Source organism: Trichosurus vulpecula, chromosome 1 (genome assembly GCF_011100635.1).
Source record: "Trichosurus vulpecula isolate mTriVul1 chromosome 1, mTriVul1.pri, whole genome shotgun sequence".
NCBI classification, from domain to species: Eukaryota; Metazoa; Chordata; class Mammalia; order Diprotodontia; family Phalangeridae; genus Trichosurus; species Trichosurus vulpecula.
Window position 1 is genome coordinate 299,965,656 of NC_050573.1, and position 23,650 is coordinate 299,989,305.

Consider the following 23,650-nt stretch of genomic DNA (forward strand, 5'->3'; position numbering starts at 1 on the left):
AATAAGCCCGAGAATATCACACAATTAAGCTCCAAGTATATGTATTATTAATTAGTACTTTTTATCTTTATAAGTTTTAATAGCTGGAAACTCACCAGAACAATCAGCAGCTGCACACAGAGCTCACATTCCAGTATTGGTTCTTGGGAGATTTTACCTCTAAATATCTGCCCAGTCATATAGCTGATTGGCAAGCAATCACTGAGCATAAGGAATTAAGTGTCACAGAGGAATATGCCAAAAGAACCAAAGTAACAATCTATGTCTTAGGTAAAGTGAACAAAAAACACATGTGAAATGTTATTAAGAGATAAGAGCAATATAAGAAGTAAAAAGTAATATAGCAAAAAATATGTATAATCATTTAATTTAGCACTGCTTATATTACCTAACTTACAACATAAACTATTTACAAATTCTTCCTGGTCTGCAGAAAAGTATTCCTATTCTTTCTCTCATCTTTTCTTTTTCTCCCCAGAAAGCATAAATGATAAAGTAACTCTAAGTATAAAGAAGCTACTCAAGAAATACTAAGTCTAACTGAATTAATATGGAGAACACATCATTCCAAAAAGAGTTTTCAATAAGCCACATTCTCCTAGTTCTGATACAAAGTTAGCTATTTAGGAAAGCAGTAACCCTACTAAAATGATACCTTCCTGGCTAGAAAAAGTTAAAACCTCTCTTTCTAAGAGAGTTGATGAATAAATCTCAGTGACCATTTTGTATATGCATATTAAAGTGTTTCTTATAATTACAAATACAATTTTCCTGGTAGAGTGTGCAATTCCCCAAATGGCACCTTTTTAAATGAGCCTTTGCTAAGTGATATACAAGTCTTTGGAGATAGGAAGAGAAAAAGAAGCAATCCCTGACCTCAAGGAGTTACCTTTATGGGAGGAAATAATATAACAAGGAATAGATACAAAGAATACAAAAAATAACACAAACAAATATACACAATACTATGTACAATATATACAAATAATATATACACTATATACAAAGTAATTTCAGGGAGGGAAAAAGGACACTAAAAATTTGGGGGATCAGGTAGGTCTGTCTGTAGAAGGGAGTCCTGGAGTGGAGACTTGAAAGGAGCTAGGAACTATGAGAGGTGAAGCTGTGGTGGGAAAGCATTTCTGGAACTGGGGACTACTTGTACAAAGTCATGGAGGTAGGAAATACAGTGTCCCAAACAGAGAATGGTAAGCAGCCCAGTTAGACTGCATGCAATAAAGGGTATGACCGAAGATAATATGAATGTAATCTCAGAAGATGGGTTGAGGCTGGATTGTGAAGGGATTTAAATACTAAAGATAAACATTTATGTTTTATTCTAGAGGCAATAGGGAACAACCAAAACTTCTTGAGTAGAAAATTGATACGGTCATGCTTCTGTAATAATAACGGAAAGTTTTGTTGTTTCCTCTCATATCATAAATAAAATGGAGAAAGAGTGCCTGTCTCCTTAAAAGCTAATTTACTTAAGACAAAATTGTGCTCTATACAGAAGATTGAGACCACCAAGTGGCATCTCTAAGTGATCGATTTGAGAAACTCAAGCAAGCTCTGGAAATGAACCTGACGAATCTGGTTAAGCGAAATAGTGAGCTAGAGAATCAGATGGCCAAACTGATCCAGATATGTCAGCAAGTCGAGGTGAATACTGCAACGCATGAGGCCAAGCTCATGGAAGAGTGTGATGAACTGATGGAGATCATCCAGCAGAGGAAGCAGGCGATTGCAGTCAAAATAAGCATTCTAAAATTGGCACAATAGTATGTGTCAATTTGAGGGACAAAAGAAAAATAATCTGAAAACAGACTTAATCCCCCTAGATGAAAAAGTAAAATAGCAAAAATATTCAGTGAAACCTCATTGAATTGGACTCTACTAATTCAGAAATGTCTTTTGCTTACCTTTGCACTATTTAGGAAGAATTTTTCTAAGTCAATTAAGAGTGGAAATAAGATTGTAGAGAGAATGTTTAACACTAGAAGGGACCAGAATTTAACAATACCTTGAAGGACCAAGTTATGTCAACTGATACATACATTACATTCACCAATTTCTTTATGCTTTATCATCATCAGAGAAAATGATCAATTTACTTCACCATCTGTTTGCCTAACTTGAAATTATTAAATTCATACTATAGTGATGAAATAGTTGGATTACCAGAAACCCCAAATGATGAAAATTCAACTAAAATTTCCCTTAAGGAATTAATAAGTGTAAATCACATCTTGTCACTAGAGTATTCTGCTGTACATTAATGGATTTAAAACCTAATTAATTTTTCTACATCATTCACCAGTCTCGCTATAACCCTAGTTTGACTGTTATGCTTCTTAATTACATTTAGTGAATTTGAGAAGGTGGAAAAATACAAGAACACTGAAGAAAGGAGAAATATATTGACTTTTTCTTCTCCTTTCACCATTACCTCCCTCCCTTTCAAATAAAACATTTCCTGCCATGGCGCCTATAACAATAATAATAATAGTTGACATATCGTCTCTTAAAGCTTGCAAAGCACTCTACACATTCAGATTTATACACAATTTAATAGCTTTAAACTGCACTGAGACTTTTGGGACAACATTTGATTCTCGGGACCATGGTAAGTAGGAAAGTGTACTTAATACTTGTAAACCTGCAAAAACCTGAGATAAATGCCAATGGTGCATTAACAAATACAAAGGATGATGTAAATTAAATTAATTTAAATTCTAATACTGTAATGTTGAATTGTCCCTAAACTCCTTGACATTATTTAAGCCTACTCTTTTCTTTTTTTAAAGGCTTAGAAGAAAGAAAAGTAGTACTTAGGGCCTCAACTTTCTAATGTATAACTTCATGTGTTTTCTACTGAACAATCCATATTTACATAGTTCCCAGATGTGAAAGCAACCTGTAGTTACCAAATCCTCAGGGAAAAAAACTGACCAATTGAAGAAAAAAAAAACAAACTTTACATATACTTTATTTGAAAGACAAACCACATGAAGAATTTTAAGTAGCTAAAAACATGTAGCAGGCATATGAGAATTTAACACACTTGAGTAATTTGGCAGCAAAGATGGGGAAAACAAAGTGGTTTGAAATTTTAGAAAGTCTTACAAATTTGGCAAGACAGTAGAACACTGAAAAACAACTTCTAGGGAAGTTACTTTTGAACAAAACCCAAAATAGAGTTCAAACAATGAAAACAAGCCATTATCTTTCAGGTTTTTATCCCCACCTCAATATGCAGTCCTCCCTGCCAATTTCTGAAACTTTCACCAAATCAAAACACAGAATCTCTCTATTAGTAACAAAGAGATTAAAATACGAAAAGGGCATGTGTTGCTTTTTTAAAGATTCTTATCCTTGAACTAGCTGTCAGAAATTCATCTGTTTAAAATTAAATCTTTTTTTTAATCTTAATGTTTTGCTAGAAAAGTTTCTGCAACAAAATATGGTGTATATGTTAAAACTAAAGCAACTATCTGTGTTGTAGTGGCTCAAAGAGTATGTGAGATTTCTATTTATTTTCTTTGATCAATCAATTTCTTTTAAACTGTACCATCAGCATTTTAAAATCACATACTTCCTACCTAGATTTATTTTCTATTTCTTCTTTTGGTTCATTGTGATAATCTGTAGTACATACATCAGAACTTTGATGCAATACCGTTTAAGTCAATGCTCCTGAACACTTTATAGGTAGAACGGTATAAGATAAAATCAATAAGCCTTCTCAGATAGATTTCAAAGTCAGCTTGCCTTATAGTGAATTCCATGCTATAACTGAGAAGCAACATGGTATGGAGGCTAGACAGCTGGCTTCAGGACCAGGAAAACATGGGTTCAAGTGCTGCCTCTGACACATACTAGTTGTGTGCCCCTGGACAAGTCACTTAACCTCTTAATGCTCCAGGCAACTCTCTATGACCATAAATTGCACAGCAGATCCAAATTTGCACTGGTAAAGGTCGTTTCCTTACCTATTATGTTCCCAAAATCAATGAAATAACACTCCCTATCCCAATATCTAACATATTATCATAGAAAAAGACCAGCATTCACTCATTGTTTGCGTCTATGTCTGTTTCTACACACTAAATTTGGGGGATGGATTCTCTTATATCCCCTCTTTTTATTCCTATTATCCCCTCATCTTAAAGTATTGTTCCATCAGTGTGCCCATTCTACACAGGCTCCAACTACACAGCCTGACTCCAGCTCAGATGCTGAAATGTAGAACAATCATCTTCATTTCAAGAAAGAAATCTTTTGGCAAGAGGCTTTTATTCATCATCTTGCATGAGTGAAGGAGGACACTTTATCAGAACTTTTGAATGTTTTCCACACAATTACTGGGCTAGACCCATAGATTTTTTTTACATAATAAGCGCTTAACAAACACTTGTTGGCTGAGTGGGTATATGTTGTTCTTTCTTACCTTGCTGGAGGAACATCGATATTTGATGAAACAACTTTGCGTTTTTGTTCCAGGAGACAGATGGATCGAGTGTTCTCTTTTTCGTGTTCAGGGACTCTGTGGGCTTTTTTGGTGTCAGCTGTTCTCACATCTTCTGCCATGGCCAAAGGGAACAATTGTTGATAGGATATTTTTTTACTAAAGTCACGTTTTAAGTCCTCCTGTTGAAAGGTGAAGGTCATTTCACGCTTAATGCTCCCGGCCTGTGAAATGAAACATAAAAATCATTAGTCACAAACATTTAGTCATCATCATTGTGCTCTGTGCTTACACCAGTGTAAGGAGATGCAAAAGAAAGAAAAGGCATGGGCTACGTGTCTCAAAAAGCTTAATGCATATAAAGAATATATACATGAATAATGCTTAAGAACACTGACAAAGCAACCTACAAGTGAACATAAATCAGCAGAGTGCAAAGAAAGGATATACATTTTAAGCAGACTTAATGAAAGGTCTAGGGACAATTATATAAGGCTTTCAGGGGAACATGAGCTTTGAAGATCTAAAGGTATTAATCCTCTAAGAAAAAAATAAAACGAAACAGGTTTTTGGAAAAATGATTCTGTCAGGAAAGGAAGGGAGGAGGGAGGAAAGGAAGGGAGGAAAAAAGAAAGGAAAGGAGAGAAGCAGGGAGGGAGACAGGGAGGGAAGGAGAAAGGAAAGAAGAAAGAAAGAGGGTGAGAGGAAGAAAGGGAGGGATGGAGGAAGGGGAGAAGAAGAAGAGAGAGAGAGAGAGAGGGAGGGAGAGACAGAGACAGACAGACAGACACAGAGACAGACACACACATACCCACACACACACACACACACACACACAGAATGTCATTCTTCCTTTTCCTGAGTATTAATCATTTTGGTTTTTCCTCTTAAAAATTTAATCTCCCTAGATGAAAAAGTAAAATAGCATAAATATTCAGTGAAACCTCATTGAATTGGACTCTACTAATTCAGAAATGTCTTTTGCTTACCTTTGCACTATTTAGGAAGAATTTTTCTAAGTCAATTAAGAGTGGAAATAAGATTGTAGAGAGAATATTTAACACTAGAAGGGACCAGAATTTAACAATACCTTGAAGGACCAAGTTATGTCAACTGATGCATACAGTTTTTATCCACAAAGAAAATAAAATAAGATGAAAACTTTTTATTTCACAGAAAAATTATATTAAAATTTTTGCATCAAGTTTTGCACCTGGTCCTTCTAGTGATTAACTAAATAAACAAACGAATTTAACCAAGGCCATAATCACTACCTTAAGCTTCACCAGGGATGTTGAAGACGGTATGTCATTCATTGACATAAAGAAATCTTATAAGTAAAAATCCTAAAAACCTCAGTCAACAAATACAAGTTTAGAATAAAACTCCTCCTGAGGTGGAATATTATGAGCATTATTTCTTCATAAAACAAAGAGAGCCACTAGAAAAAATTAAAAACAGTTTGGTGAAAGACCCACTGAACAAAGCCATTCAGAGGGCATTTAAGGATAAAACTGGAATCAAAAAGGCAAAAGATAGAGGAGATCTCCAGAGATTTCAATTTAAAAAAAAACTCTCCTCATTGCCAGGGACAAGAAAGTTCCAATATTTGGATTTTAACATCACTGTCCATTATATGCTTCTAGTGAAAGTCTAAATGGCACTGACCAAAACTTAGTGCAAATATACTCAGAGAAGGACCCTTCTAGAGGCAACACAAATTTTGAGGGTTTTCTAAAAAAATTTTCTAAGTATCTTAATGAGAGTAAGATACCAAAAGTGTGGAATAAATTTTAGAATTTGTTCTTACCAAAATATAAATAACTAGTAATCCATATGCCTATTTGTGAAAATTATCTATACACACATCAAGGCACCCTTGATGAGGGCATCAGTAGTGAAAAAACTCTAACAGTGATAGTGCACAGCAGCCAACATTTTAACCTCACATAGCTGACTGAAATGTAGCTGTAAAGAATACAACATCCCACTGTACTTACTGTTCACTGACTATAAAAAAGCATCTGTCGCCCTATAACAAAATCCAACTTTAAAGGTTCTCCTCCAATGAAGTGCCTCCCATGCATATGTTTAAAAAATCATATAAAGGTAAAATAGTATAAGATAAAGTCAATAAACCTTCTTAGATAGGTTTGAAGGTCAACTTTAAGATTCCTTAAAAGTTAAAACAGATAAAATCTTGTTTTACAATCTTCTGATCATTGCTATCACGCAAGGTATAAAATAAAGAAATGAATGCTGGTTAAATGTTTCTCAGCACCATGGAAAATATTAGCATAACGTCCAAGTGTAAGAGAGATGAGGACTCCTCATTTGGTGATGTCCTCCTTTACCTCTGGTTTGTGAATGGAATCAAACTGATTTCTTTGTGACCCAGAATACTGCAAAGTATCATGGAATCTTAAATTTAGAAATAAAAGGACTTCAGACGCAGGCTAGTCCAAATCCCTTGTTTTATACCACAATGCCTTCAACTCTGTTTTCCAGCAGGATGTAAGCTCCTTGAGGACAGGGACTATTACATTTTAGTATTTATTTCCCTTGTACCTAGCACAGTGTCTCATATAGTAGTTATTTGACAAATATTTTTTGAACTGAACTGAATAACTGATTTACTTCCTAAGTGGTGTTACATAATTTTTTTTAACAAAGTAAAAGTGGTTGCTGAATGCTGATCCTTAGCCACATTTTAGAAAGTAGTGTGCATTAGCTACTCAAGGGACTATTTCTCAGGGATCTTGTAGGCAAAACTGTTGTGTTGGGAGCCAGATCACAGCTGCTAAGAGGGAGTACCACTTATCCAGAGCTTACTGCACCTGTGTTATAAAGACTGTGGTATGAAATCATTTGTAGACAACCTGTTTCTGGGTTGAGGTTTTGAACACTGCAGAGCAGTGACTTCACTGGGTTGAAATTTTAACTAATGCTTACTGCTTTTGTAGCCTTGGGAAAGTTAATCTCTCTTGAACCCCTAGACCTTAGTTTTCTAATCTGTAAAGGAAGAGGGGGTGTGAACTACATGGTCTTCCAGCTCTATATCTATGACCAATGATCTACTCAAAGTCAGCCCTTGACACAAGCCTTTTGAGGATAGACAGAGGAGGCATCACATTGAAGTGGAGACTGTGCTGGATTTGGGGCTGGAGGGCTGTTTGAATCCCAGCTCTGTCACTTAACTGGCTGGAGGACTTCATGCAAGCCACTTAACCCTCTAGGTCTCAGATTCCTCACCTGTATAATGACAGGGTTGGACTTAGGTGGCTTGTAAATTTCATTCCAGCTCTAAATAGAGGATCCCATGGTGAAACTTTTCTTCAGAAATGTCCTTTACCATCTTTTAGTGTCCCTCATTACCCTAAAGCAGGGCTATTCAAAATGCTGCTTAGCTGCCATTGTAATGGTATCTAACCTCCTTTTCCCTCTCCTTTTAGTGGCACTCCATGTTGCAGAGCTTTCTTTATTTCCAGGTCTCATAAAAACTTAGCTGAATTATGTCCCATTCCTACAGAGTCCCACACTCTATTGGTTGACAAGAGGAAGTATTAAACTAATCAGAAAAACTTCTGCTTTGCTAGCTTTTGATCTCATTCTTCTGCTCAGAAACCCTCAGAGTCTCTATTGCCTCCTTAATGAAGTTCAAAGTCCTTTGCCTGGCATTCAATATATTCTACAGCTCTTTTGAAGTGCATTTCCTATCACTTCCTTCCATTCATAGTCTAGCAAAACTGGACAGTTCTCGACTCTCTACTATATACTGTATTTTTCTACCATTATGTTTTAGGTCAGGCTGTTCCCTAGGCCTGGAATTACCTCATGCCCTCTTTTTTGATTCCTAAATATGTGTGTGTGTGTGTGTGTGTGTGTGTGTGTGTTTTTGGGAGAGTGGGTCTCCCTATCTTACACTGGAAGCACAATGGCCATTCATAGACCCAATCCAACTATTAATCAGCATGGGAGGGTTGACCTGCTCTGTTTCTGACCTGGACCAATTCACCCCTTTGTAAGCAATGTGGTCCCCACCCTCCTCATGATGGTTCACCTTGTATGTGCTAGACTTCGGATAGACACTTGGTTGGTTTTAGCTCACTGTAGCTTGGCCCCTATAGTAGCAAGGATTACAGGCATGTACCACCACTACCAGCTACCCATCTTAAGACCAATTCAAATCCCACTTTCTCCAGAATTCTTCCTCTCTCCATCCTTAGCCCTAAGTAAGGTGAACTTCCTCTTGTACTTTGTTATGTGACTTTCTAATACATTTAGTGAGTAATATTGTATATTATAGATATCCATGTTGGTGTCATTCCCCTGAAGAACTGTAAGTTCTGTAAGCAAAAGCATAGGTCTTAATCAAACTATGGAATGCTTAGAACCTAAGACAGTGCTATGCAACCAATAGGTGTTTAATAAATGCTTCTTATATTTACTTCTTAGCTAGTTATGTGTTATTCCAAATAGTATAACACTTTTACAATTAAAAATTATTTGTACCCAGAAAAATGCCACAGAACAAAATTTGGATGATGACTAGGAATGAAGTCTGCACCTGTGATTTGGCTAACGTAGAGAACTCCCAAGTGAGGAAACTTCTTCAGCCAATGCATGTTGGTAGCTTATCTACAAAGTAAAGACTTAAAGAGCTGCCCAGAACACTGAGAGATTAAATGACTTTTCCAGGGTCATTCAACCTATATGTGTCAAGAGGTGAGACTTGGCTTGGAAGACAACTCTATCTTGTACTCCATGCTGTCTCTCATAAAGCATCTTTATTTGGGGCAATTTCAGGTACCTTAGCAGAATAAGAAGGGAGATCTACTATGATCCTATGGTACAATCAGGTAACACTTAAAGTACTATGGGAACAGCTAATTAATAGACAGTTTCTGAAGATAATAGTCATAAGAATTTGTCATCTTCAGAGTGTCATAATGAGACCCAAATCGCTTGGAAGAGTTCTACCTAACTGCCACAAGGAGAGAAAAAACAAATTGATAAAAAATGCCTATGCCTCAAAGTATGATATGAAGTTGGATGAATAACAGAGATCAGCTTTCAGTATGTAAGTCTTAGGCACTGAAAATGGACAATGAGTTGGGTCCAGAAATGAACAGAAGGGGAGCTGGCTGGATTATCTTTGGGAAATTATACAGTTCTTTTCATAACATCAAGGTTCTCCACGGAAACAAAGACCTATCCTTTTAATGTCAATATTCTTCAGATGACATTGTATGCTTGCAAGTCGCAGAGCACTATATACTCCAAAAAACCAAGTTGAGCATTACCCAAAATACAACGGAAATGTGCATGATGGGTGTGAACAGGCTCAGTCCCATTATAAACAAGGAACTGTGAAGGAAAAAAGTATAAAGGATATCATCAAAGAAATGAATGATATTTTAAAAAGTTATCTGGTTATATTTGTTTCATTGAAAGAAGCAAAGACTCATCTTTTTGAATTGTAGTTGCTGCTCAGTTGTTTCAGATGTATCTGACTCTTGTTGACCTCATTTGGGGTTTTCCTGGCAAAGATACCAAAGTGGTTGGCCATTCTCTTTCCAGCTTATTTTACAGATGAGGAAACTGAGACAAACAGGTTAAGTGACTTACTCAGGGTCACACAGCTAGGAAGTGTCTGAAGCTAGACCTGAACTCAGGAAGTTGAGTTTTCCTGATTCCAGGCCCAGCACTCTATCACTGTGTCACCTAGCTGCCCTATGTTTTTAAATAGTGACATTCTTTTGCTGTAGTACAGCTCTGAGTCACACATCACTACAGTTTCTGAAACTGAGGATCAACCAAAGGACAATGAAGAAATGTATGGTGGGTACTTGCAAGCAGCAACCTACTAGAGGTGAAGAATCAGGCCAGAGAAGCAGTATAAGGAACATTATCAAAGAAATGTATGACCAAAAAAGAGTCATGTGGCAAGAGCAAGAAATGAGGGACATCTACAGAGAACATAAAATACAGAGAAGTATTTTAGGTTATGTACTTTAGAGGGAATATTGACAATTCGCCAAAACTAACAATTTTACTGACTTTGGCATTAGTTTATGTCTAAAAAAGCCTAAACAATTTCAGGAATTGCAATTTTACATCTTAGGCAAATCACTAACAACAATATTATTTTGGTGATATTGTGCAGTTGCCAATCATTGGTGTGAATTATTAGCATCCTTGCGAGACAGCTAGGTGGTACAGTGGATAGAGTGTTGGACAAGGAGTAAGGAAGATTTAAGTTCAAATCTTGCTTCATACACTTAATTATTCTGTGACCCTGTGCAAGTCACCCACTTTCTCTCATCCTTGGTTTCCTCCCTCATCTGTAAAATAAGGGCACTAACAGTACCTATCCCTGAGGATTGTTGTCACGACCAAATAAGATAACACATGTAAAGTACTTTATAAAACTTAAAGTACTATATAAATGCTAGCTATCACTATTATTAATGCCCAAAGTAAAATTTCTCAAGGACAAACTAGCCCATTTTTCTCCTCCTATTTAATCCTGGACCCCACATATTATTCATTGGCATCGTCTTGCTTATACTAATGGATGATCTTTATAAGTTGTTCTTTCAATGGCACATCGTAGTCTAAGCAAACAGGTGTTTTTTATCCATTTGGTTTTTCCTTGGATTATTAGACCACTCTTTAGCTTGTGCTCTTACCACATAAGCATCCAACTTTTGTAAGCTCTGTGCCAGTCACACAGGAGGTGCCTGATAAATACTTGTTGAATGAATCATAACAGATCATGGAAGACCTTGCATATCAGGCTAAGACCTTTGAACTTTATTCACCAGGGAGCTATTAAAGGATTTTGAGCAGAGGCATTATAATAGCAGATCAGCATATATGGAAGATTAGCCTAGCAGTGCTGGGAAGGGTGGATTTGATTGAGAAGAGAGTGGTGATAGGAAGAGCTACTTCAAGACTAATGGAATAATCTGAGCAGAAGGTAACAAGAGCCACTACCAGGGTGATTAAAAAGGATCAGAAGAGGGAATGGTTGTGAAAATGCTGCTGAGATGAAATTGACAGGGCATGGTAACTAACTGGATATGAGAAGTGGGGGACAGGAAAGAGTCATAGACCATCATAGTATTTTCCAAACTCCTTCCATGTATTCAAAAATCTAAAATTCTATATCTTCCAGGCAACTTTCTGAGTAACATGATGTGAAGGAGCAATTTCTTCCCACCTGGCTGACACATGCAGCACTTTCCACTCAAACTATAAAAGGCTGTATATAGGGTCCGTCTTCAGCACCTAGGACAGTGATCTATACATAGCTGGTGCTTTTAAAACGTTTGTGTAAGTGCATTAAGTTCACCATGATCTTATTATTAAACAAAGAGGCCCAAATATGACCAAAAGCAAAGATAAAAAACTATATATGTTGTGATCATGTAAAACTGAGTTCTTGGTCATAGAATCTTCAAGTTGGAAGATTACTGAATCTAACCCTTTTCTTTTACAGATCAGTAAACTTACCAGAAAGCCAAGGACAAGGCTTTCTCAGTAAGAGAGGTAGAAAGAGGTGATTAAAAATATTTTGCTAACTTCTGTAGGTATAATTAGTACTAACTGCTAATTCCTAATAAGAAAGGGGAGTGGCCATGTGGAATTCAGGGTAAATAGGCATATATGTCTTCGAAGTTCCAGGGGTACTTTATACCAAAATCCACAAATGATTACAGTTTATCCTAAGACCAAGGATTAACAGATGAGACAGTAATTGTCCACGTAACCTAGAGTATATGCCATGTCTCCCATCCCTGTGTCTCCAACAGGTCTCTCTTGTAGAGGCAGTGAAAAGGCTTGAGGAATGCCCTGTTATACTCTAATAAATTAGAGAGAAAATTATGCTTAAATAGGACTTTAGAAATTATTCAAGAAAGAAACCAGGGGAAAAAAGATTCCAGCAAGGCAGAAGGGAATCAGGACAAAGGAAAAACAGCTATGAAACACCACAGTCATATACTAGACGTAAGAATTTACCCCATAACAGGAAAATCCAGCATCTGCTTTGATAAAGGGAGTTTATGTTCATTATAAGTTCTTCATCATGAGTTCCTTAGTACAATAAAATCATAGGCCCTGCCCCCAAAAAGGAAATCCCCAAGCGGATAGAGCATGAGACATAGAGTCAGAAGGACTTGGGTTCAAATCCTAGGTCAGATACTCAAGTCAATACATCAAATCAAAAAGTCATCACACATTTATTAAGTGCCTAGAGAAGCACTGAGTACATGAAGAAAAGTACAAGATAGTCCCTGCTCTCAAAGACCACACAGTCTAATGGAAGAGACAACACGCAAAGAACTATGTACAAACAAGAGATATACAGGATAAACTGAAGATAATCAATAGAGGGAAGGTACTAGCATCAGACTTTTTGTAGAAGGTGGTACATCAGCTGAGACCTGAGGGAAGTTAGGAGGCAGAGATGAGGAAGGAGGGAATTTCAAGCAGGAGGACAAAGTGAAAATGTCAAAAGTTGGGAAATGACTCCAAGTGTCTAGTGCAAGGAATAGCAAGGAAACTATTGTCCCTGGATCAGAGGACATTGAGGTTAGGGAGGTAAAAAGAGTAAGAAGAATGGAAAGGTGGGAAGGGTCTAGGTTAGAAATACTAGCTCACCAACTCTGGGATACCTAGATGCTCAGTAGCTGCGTGATCCTGGATTACTCATCTAATCTTCCTGGGCCCAAGTTTCCTCAGCCATGAAATGAAGGGGTCGGACTTAATGACTTCTAAGTTTCCTTCCAGCTCTAATTCTGATCAACAGCAAACTATGCACCACAGATCAGGAAAGATCATCCATAGACTTTTTTTTAAAAAGGATTTCCAGGCCATTAACAGGAATGAGGAAATTTGTTTATAAGCTCCAAGAAGACAAGCATAATGGTGGCGATGCCACAGAGCCCAGAGAGGTGTGCACTTGACATGGCTAATCAACAGGTTAGCCTACTCTGTTCCTAAAGTATCTATATTCCTAAGGCCAGACTGGAGGCCTTCAAGTCTTATCAGACCCAATACTAGCTATATATACTATATATAAATATATATATATATATATATATATCTTCAAATTCATATGAAAAAGAAAAATTTCCAAAAGAAACACGAAATATATTTCTCCTGGCTTTGAAATCTTGGGTAGAAAATGGAGGGACTTGAAGGAATGAGTGGTATTTTCTTTCACCAGTTAAAGGTTTTGGCCTTAGGGGTGTGTGTGTGTGTGTGTGTGTGTGTGTGTGTGTGTGTGTGTGTATGTGAGAGAGAGACAGAGAGAGAGAGAGAGAGAGACAGAGAGAGAGACAGAGAGAGAAACAGAGAGAGAGAGACAGAGAGACAGAGAGAGAGAGAGACAGAGAGAGAGAGAGAGAAGGAATATAAGAAGTAAAGAGCAAGCTTCCTAAGTGACATTAAAGAGAAGGAGCTGTTTTTTCAGGATCACGGTTTTTGACCCCAGAATTCTGGACTGCTGGTTCTCTGTGGTCTCACACAAGACCTAAGAAGGGCATACCTGGCAGAAGATTTACTGACCTGATTCAAGAGTGCTTTAAACTAAAATTTGAAAGGGAAAATGAAAAAAAAAAGATAAAACTATAAAATCAAGTATTACAGAAGATATCATACACAGGAAGAATGATGGTTCAGGAAGAGCACAGCAATTCTCAGGGGGTAAAATTATAGGAAAGAGGGTTAGCAACAATATTTACCTACTCAGATGTCTGTATATCAATGCTTGATGATTAACAGAGTGAACATTTAAGATACAAGGAAGTAAAAATATAATCTTTAACAATCACTAAGATTTGATAGGTTGGGCTTATTAAATGAAACATGGCATGGGGGGAGAAGAGGGAGGTAGTGATAGAGTTGCCAAAAAAAAGGAAAGAAAAGAGGGTCACAGAGGTTTTTTTTTAAATTGACAGGACAGAATAGAAAGAAGGCAAGAAGGAAACAGAGACCCGCAGGGTAGCTTTGAAAGACATACGTTGAATTCTAAAGACAAACAACTTGAAACACTTAAAACCATTCCTTTTCTGGCTCTGCTTCTGACTTTATGGACTTCATCTCCATGTCTCAAGAGCCTTCTTACCCTGAGGTTCTCATCTCATCAGTGAGGTTCCTCTTGGAACTTCCAATTTGAGGAAAAGCCGCAGCCCCACCACCCTTTATTCCTCTCTCAGCTCTGCTGTGGTCTCTCCAGATTCAATCACCATGCCCTCAGCTTGGGTACCTGACCCCCACTTTTCAGCCTCCTTTTATAGTTATCTTCTCCCATCAAAATATAAGCTCCTTGACGGTAGGGACTGTCTTTCTTTTTGCCTATATTTGTATGCCCAGAATTTTGCACAGTGCCTAGTACATAGTTAGTGCTAAATAAATGCATGCTGACAGACTTATTGATCAACACAATGACCAATCACAATTTTAGTGGATCCATGATGAAACATGCTATCCACTTCCTGACAGAGGTAGGTAACAGGTTCAGGATGCAGACTGAGACAAAGCATTTTTTGTACATAGCCAATTTATTTTGGTTAACTATGTATATTTGGTATATGGGTTTTGTTTTTCTTTTTCCAGTGGGTAGGAGGGAAAGTAGATCTGTTCATTAAAAAATGAATTTAATTTAATTTATTATACTAAATTTATTATACTAATTTATTAGTATACTAAAATGTATCTACTAATACTAAATTTATTATATTAAATTATACATACACATACTAAATTATAATTACATTGAATTATAATTATTATATTTAAAAGGAAAAAAAGATGTATGTAATAGATTCACAGTTTCACATATAATACTCTTTTTCTGTTTTACTCTGTAAAAGGAAATGCTCATTTTATTTGATATCTGTTAAATTGATAACAAAAATATATTTTAAAAAGATAGACATTATTTTGAAAAGTAGTTCTTATAGAAGGAACAACAGAATAGCAATATATGACAAGAAAACATACACGTTCCCAGAAGTAGAAACATGGTAGCAAACATTGGGGTAAGGGTAAAAGGAGAAACAGGAGTAATAATTGTGTGACAGCCTAATCATATAAAGGACTCATTTGCCTAATGAAGAATGCCCAAACTTGAAGAGACAAACAATGGTAGTAATGGAGGATCTCAATGACCTAGACTTTTCCTGGAAGTCTTTTCCTAAAAGCAGAGCATCTGGTATATTCTTGATTTGATGACAACTTTGAGGTAGTTGAATGAAACAAATGTGATGGGAATCTTAGGAGAGAGTAACCATATCATCTTAGAATTTAATAGGCAGTGAGGTGTTAGAGAGAGAGAGAGAGAGAGAGAGAGAGAGAGAGAGAGAGAGAGAGCGTGATCACAGTAGACTTGGGGTCAAGAAATTGGCTTCGAATCCCGTATGAGACAATTAATGACATAACTTTATAACCACTGGCAGCTCCCTTAATCTCTCAGAGACTGGGTTTTGTCATTTGCAACATGGGGATACTATCTGTTCTACCTACCTCATAGGACTGTCATGAGTAAAGTGTTTTATGAAACCTAAAGCACTATGTAAATATAAACTCCAAGGGGTCAAAGGATAGTGACTTTAGAGCTAGAAGGTGTCTCCAAAGCCATCCAACCCCTTTAGATTGCAAGCTCCTTGAGGGCAGGGACTGTCTCTTGATGGTTTTTTTTGTATCCCCACTACTTAGCATAGTACCTGACATAGTAAGTGTTTAATAAATATTATTTGATTGATAGATTGCTTTTATAGATGAGAATGAGGCCCTGAGAAACTAAGCAATTTCCCCATCATAAAGGGTTGTAAGCAATACAACAAGAATCTGAGCCCAAGTCTCTTGACTCCAAATATAGGGCTCTTTCCACTATTCCACACAGAGGGGAGGGCAGGCTCAGACATACAAATCTGGAGTTATCCTATACAGGCTTCTAGTAAGGAAGAAGAGACTACTTCTAAGGCATCCCATTCTGTTTCTGAATAGCTTTCACTGAGAAGTTTTTCTTATGTTAAACCAAAATACATCTCTACAACTTCTACACACTAGTCCAGGTTGTCTCTGAGTCCAAGAAAAACAAGTCTCTCATTTCAAATGACATCCTTCCTGAAGATAATTATTATGCTTTTTCCTATTTCTGTCTTTTCCACACCTCCATCTCAATCAGACTAGATATCCAAAGTTCAAATAACTAACATTCCTTCAACTAACCTTTTTATGGCATTATCTCTACTCCCCTCACTATCTTAGTAACCCTCTTTTGGATGTTCTCCAGCTTTTAAATGTTCTTACTAAACTATACCACCCAAACCTAAACACAGTACTCAAGACAACATCTGACTAGAGCAAAGTACAACCAGACCATCATTTCCTTTGCTTTGAACACTAGATCAGGCCTTTCTTAATGAGACCTAAGACGCAGTTTTTGCCTATCATGTCACGTTGCAAATTCATATTGAGGTTATAGCTCACTAAAAATTTCAGATCTTTTAAAAAAAATTTCTATCTAGTCACACCTCCTCATCAATTCTACATCAATCCATCAAAAAGCATTTACTAAGTGCCAAACACTATGCTGGTACAGGGAATACAAAGACATATATGAAACAATTCCTGGCTCCAGTAAGGCTTACATTCTATGGGCGATAGGGAAACAACATACCCAAACATAAGTATTTACAATACACACACACACACACACACACACACACACACACACACACACACAGTAATTGAGGAGGGGCATTAGCACCTAGATTATGAGCCACTAAAGGGCAATACCAATAACAAGTAACAATAAGCATGCTCACCTCCCCAGTTGTGTTGATCACCAAACTCGATATCCAAAGAAAACATCAGAAAGGTGGGAAAGACAGAATAGCCCCTGACTTATTTTTTGGACATGCAAAAGTCGCTGGAAAAGAATATGAATAGGAAGCTAGGGAATTACCGAAAGACTGAGGGAAAGGTATGAAAGGAGAAAATAGAGATCTAGACTTAAGGTCCACAGTTTCTGAGGAAAGCCATATATACAAAGCTTTGCCTTACAGCCAAACTACCCTAACTTGTTAATTCCCAAACTCAGGCTTCCCATTTTCCAACCTCCATGTCTTTGCACAAGCTGTTGCCTATGTCTGTAAAGCACTTCTTCACTTCCAACTCTTAGAAACCTTAGCTTTTTCTTCCAGTCTCAGTTCAAGTACCACTTCCTATATGTTGTCTTTCCTGATCCCTCTAGTCGCTGGTGTGTTCTCCCTTGTCAAATTATCTTACATAGTTGTTGGGTGTTAAATCTCTTCAGTAGAATGGAAGTTCTCTGAAGTCAGAGACTGACCTTTTTTGCCTTTGTATTCTCAGCACATAGCACAGTGCCTCTGAACATTAATAAATATCTTTCGAGCTGTACCAACCATTCAAAAGACAAGGGACATTCTATTTATCCCAGTCCCTGGGACACGCTAAGCCTTTAGTAAATGATTGTTAGTTGTTTAATGGATGACATGACTACCAGAATCTCTAATATCTAGGTTGGAAAGGAACTCTGAGGTCATGATAAGCATTAAATATTTAACCATATCTTACTTGCCTTACTAAGACTTGGAAATATAGGGGGAGGAGGGAGTAATGAGTTGGCTATGTCCAAAAAGACATGTCTGAAAGATAAGCTTCTGGGAGGTACTCCGGAATGAAAGGCTGACTTTAAGGGTTGAAATAATGTATGTGAAATCTATTAAAAGCAAGTGTTATATATAAATGTAAGCTATTAGTAATATGAGGTGTAGATGGCTACTTGACTCTCTCTGCTTCTAATGCTACCATTCTTTCTTATCTCAGCTTTTGGCCTTTTTTGTCTCCCCATCTCCAGTCACTTTTCCTATGTTTATGAGTCTTTTCGTAAAAGGCTGGCTGTTTATAGGCAGACCTTGACAGCCAGAACACTCCTGTCCTCTTTCCCAGTACATCACCTGGTCATTGGGTCTATGATTCTCAGTTGCTTCCATCACTAGTCCCAGGTTCCTTCAACAAACATAGAGATGCTATATGTTTCTTTCAACAGGAAAAGTATTTGATACTTAAGGAAACAGCTAATCTGAACTACTCTGCCCCTTAAAGCAAACTGTACTCTCCTACTTCCATATCATAGCCATACTTCAAGCTATTCTTTCTGTTTGGGATGGGCTCTTTCTATTGGATTCTGACATAATCCTTTAAAGTACAACTCAAATGCCACATCATCAAAAAAGCATTCCCTGACTTACTACTACTCCTTTACTTGCCTTTGGTAACAAGCTTCCTGTTTGGACCTCATTTGTTGATTTAATATGTCAGTACCCGGCATAAAATATGTGCTACATAAACGTTAGCTATTATAATCATCATTATTAATATTATTATTGTACACACTTGCATATTTACAGGTATTTGTCCTATTCTCTGTATGTTCCTTGAGGGAAGAACATAGCTTAGATGACTTCTCTTAACTTTGTATTCCTCTGCTCAAAGATTAGCATGGATCTTTGTACATGAACAAAAAATTAATGATTTATCATTGTTGTTGAGAATGCTGGTTTTCATTCCAATATTTAAAGTTTTCCTACATATCTGAAATTCTCATGCAATTTGGAAATTCATCTGGCAAAATGTTATACTTCCAGAAAATATGACACTCATGGAATTCTTTAAATGTCTACTTCTTAGGAAATGAATTGTTCACTTTTATTTGTCCTCTTGATAGAAATAGAAGGGATAATGATGAATGATGAATTGCTTTCTAGTTGAACTTTTCATTGCTTATCTCAGAAGGATAAATAAGTGGTTATTTTCAAGGGCAATTTCCTTCCCTGACCTTGAAAACCAATGAAATTATGCAAAGAAAAAACCACTTTATTTTCATTAAGGTTTTTAAATATCTTGTACTTTATGATAATTTTTTTCTATATTAGCAGAAGTGATCTCAATGAGGGGGAGAAGGGAAGTTTCTTAAGAGATTAATGTGAATGCATGAGAAATTTATCAACACACTCAGTTTTTTAAAAGACAAACATAGAAGATAAAAGCAAAGAGAACCTACAAAAGAGTTATACCATTCCATAAAAATAAGGTCAGACCTTCTAAAACCCAGAACTAGCTGAAACTGGTGATGAATTCTAAGGGCAACAAAAGATTTTTCTGTTTGTTTGCTTTTAGCTATATTTAGGCCAAAAAAAGGATCAAAGAAAAAATAACTGTTTCAGAGTGGATAAAGTTGATAATATATTACAGTGAGAAGGCTGAACCACTTTTTATATTTAAAAAAGGTCTTTTGGACTAAGAAGGATAAAGACTGATAAAGCAAAAATTGTTAGCAGAGAATGGTAACCTAAGTTAAGTAAGAAGACAGTCATGCAGCATGCAGCTGTTATCAATGAGTTTAAAGCACTCAGCCTAGATGAAATATACACATCCTAGTGTACTGAAAGAAAATGTGATTGCTGAGCTATTGTCAGTAATCTTTGAAAAATCATAAAGAAAATAATATGTGTTTAATTTTTCAATAAAGCAAAAAGGATGGCTGAAGAAGTGCTATAGAACACTGAATTCAACTTCCATTCCTGGCAAAATTCTAGAACACACTGATAGGAGGATGGTTTACAAATACTTACAAAGGAAGAGAGATAACTAAAAGCAAGGTTTCAGAAAAAATAGTCCATACCCCTGTAATCCTATCACTGGATATATGTCACCAAGGATATAACATCCCAAAATATCAAGAGAAAGAAATAGAAATAAAATGGGGGCTCATCAATTGGGTAGCAGTTGAATAAATTTTGGTATATGACTGCAGTATACTCTTATTGTGCCATATGAAGAATTCAGAGAAATACCAGAAGATTTACATGAACTGAAGTAAACAGAACCAGAACTCTATATATGATGACTATAATCATGAAAATGAAAAGAACACTAAAAGAAAGTCTTATTCGGAGTAAGTGCCATAACCAATCTTGATCCTGGAGAAGAGCTTATGGAATATATCTCCCTTTTCTTGGCAGAAGGGCAAAGACTACAGGGACAGAATGGTGAATACATTATCAGTTGGTCACGGTAATAGTTGATTTTACTTCATAATTTCTCTTTATTACAGAGAGGCATATCCAAAAATAATTGCGATGCAAGAACAAAAGGCATCAACAATTTTTTTTAAACAATTCATGCCAGATTAACTTTACTACACTGGTGGAGCAGCAAAGTATACCATGAGTTTAGCAAGGCATTTGACAGACTCTCATGTTATGCTTGTAGATAAAATGAAGGACTATGGACTACAGCACAATATACTTAGGTGGATTTGGATGTGGCCTAATGACCAGACCCAAAGAGAGGAACCATTAATGGTTCTTTGACAACTGGGAAGATGATCTCTAATGATCCCCAGCTGTCTGGCATTGATAAAAATGTTCATGAATAGCACAGAACCAATGTCTTGGCTATAGGCATAGAGGATGTGACTGTCAAAGATGAAGATGACACAAAATGTGGTGAAACAACTAATGCTTTATATGCTAGTTAGACCCTAGAAGAAACTAGTTAGGCTAAAACAGGGTCAGGTCAGATCTAATAAGCTAATTTTTTTTTTCAAAACCAGGTCAATAATTTTATTGGCATAAGGAACTCTTAAGGAGTAAATTCCCTCTATTAATGCAATTCAGCATATTCTCTAAAACTTAGTCTTAAATTGATGCCTGGGTTGCTGAGAGATATCTATTCAATATGTTTCAGAGGCAAAACTTCAATCCAAGTCTTCTTGACTCCAGGTCCAGCTCACTAGCCATTATGCCACACTGCTTATCAAGATGAAATTTAACAGAGAAAAATATAAAGGTCTACACTTAGTTTCTAAGAAACTAATTTCATAAATGTAGGAAGGAGAAGGTCTGACTAGATAACAGCTTATGTGAAAAAGATATATAGTAGTAGACTGCACACTCAGTAAGTCAGAAGTGTGACACAGTAGCCAGAAAGTTTAATGCTAACCCATACTCTATTTAAAAAAAAGCTATGTCTAGAAAAAAAGATTGAATACGGGAGTCCAGAACTGCTAGAAGTGAACTCAGGACTCCAGATACAGTCTGAATGGGGCAGAATTCCCACTTGACTTAAACTACACTTAACTAGATAAGCTAGTGGGCAATCAGGAGGCTAAAAGGACATAAAAAGAGGTCGCAAGAAGAGGAAAAGAAAAAGGAGAAGGAAGAAATATAAAGAGGAAGAAGAGGAGGAAGAGGACCTGACTTGTTCTCTTGTTCTGCTTGGCACTATAGGGTGAAACTAGGAGCAATGGGTAGAAGTTTCGTAGAGAGAATTTAGGCTTGATATAAAGAAGAACTTCCAAACATTAAGAATTGTTCCAAAAGGAATGGGGCTGCTTCAGAATGGAATGGGTTATTCTTCACTAGCAGTTTTCAAGCAGAGGAGGGATGAGCTCTTGTTAAGGAGGGATTCTTCATACAGGCTGGACTATCTAATACCCAAGTATTTTTGTTGAATGACAAAAGCCAAAGCATCACATAAAATATATCCATTCTCTCTCTGTCACTCTGTCCACCCTCCTCCCCACATACACACACACACACCCCATGGTTAATGAATAGAGAGTAGTCCAAAGAATCAGGAAAATCTGTGTTCAAGACCCACATTTGATACATACTGGCTATCTGGGCAATTCTCTTAGATTAAGAATAGTTGAAAATCTGCATCAGTAGGAAGATCTTCCTCCCCAGAAGTTCCCTATAGCAATGAAACCAAAGATTTGAGCTAAAAATTTAAACACACACATGCATATATGCACTTATGTTTCTGTGTGAATTCATAAATTTGTTCCAGACTTATCACTTCAATAGTGTGGGGAATTCCCAGACTACACATCCCTTCCACTAAAGCAGATTACCTGTAATTTATAGTCCTAGGGAATTACCTGAAATGACAAGAGGTTGAGTGGCTTTCCCATATCATACAGATAGAGGCAGTATTTAAACCTAAATTTGTTCTCTGTGCTCCAAGGCCAGTCATCACCATTAAACTTCTAAAGTTGATTAATTCTTTATTTCAATAACATTGCATTATTCTTGCAAACCACTGACTTCCTTCTACATACCCGGTCTAGAATCTTTCCATAATGTATACATAGTGTTGTGTGTACATGTATATTATCCACAGTAATTTCCTATAAAAAAGCAACACTTCAATATTCAATTACATGAGAATACAACCAATTAATGAGTTCACTTACAAATACCATTTAGAATTTTGATTGCCATGAACAGCTTTTGTTTCTCCAGAGAAAGCAAAACAATGCATCTGGGAACACTGTTGGAACACTGTTATTTCTAACAAGAAGTGAACAGCATCTATTTGTAAGGTGAATCTGCTTGAATGATGCCTTTTCTGAATTGGTTGCTACTCTGTAGGATAATCAGTGAAGCTAAATTAGCCTTTATTCAACACAAAAGCATCAGAATTTTGCTGTCATAGCAGCTCACTCAGAAGAAGGTGGTTTCTGACATCAGTCCACCTACTTGTTCAATGTGTTCTTCTACCTGCATTCAAGTGAACTCAAAACAATAACCACCTACCCTGGAGATTTACTATATTAAATAAGGTGCCAAATGTTATCAGGTAAGTGCTCTAGGAAATTGTGCCCAGCTACCCATATCTGACCCAACCAGTCCTTAGAGACTGATTCTAAAGAGATCCTGACCCAAGCTCCTAAGAATTGCTTGTAGAGGTGCCTGGTCTCTTTGCCTGCCAGGGAACGGGTCTCTGGACTGAAATCACCTCTCTTTTGGCTTACACTACCCAGATCTGGATACTTAGGCTTCAAGGAGTAGATGAATTCTCCTGAATAATCATTCCAAAGAAGACTTCCACTAACCATACTCAAACCACAATACCACAGTTGGAACTATTTTAGAATGTTTGTTCCTTGAAAGACAGGTAGACATAAAGACAGATAATATTTAAGTATTTACTATGTTCCTGGTCCCAAGCTAAGAATTTGGACTATAAATGTAATCAAGTAAAACAGCACCTGCTATCTAAAGAGCTTACAGTCTAATGGTGAGAGGCAACACAAAAAGGGGCCTGGAAGAAGGAGAGATATAAATGTGGTGG

General features: G+C 36.9%; 1 protein-coding gene across 1 annotated transcript in view; it reads right to left on the reverse strand.

Moving 5' to 3' along the window:
- ZNF704 (zinc finger protein 704) overlaps positions 1 to 23,650 on the reverse strand; it is a 371,808-nt gene that overhangs the window by 261,219 nt on the left and 86,939 nt on the right. The window contains exon 2 of the mRNA XM_036742126.1: positions 4,451 to 4,692. Coding sequence (XP_036598021.1) covers positions 4,451 to 4,692 — 242 coding nt within the window. The remainder of the gene's footprint in view (positions 1 to 4,450; positions 4,693 to 23,650) is intronic.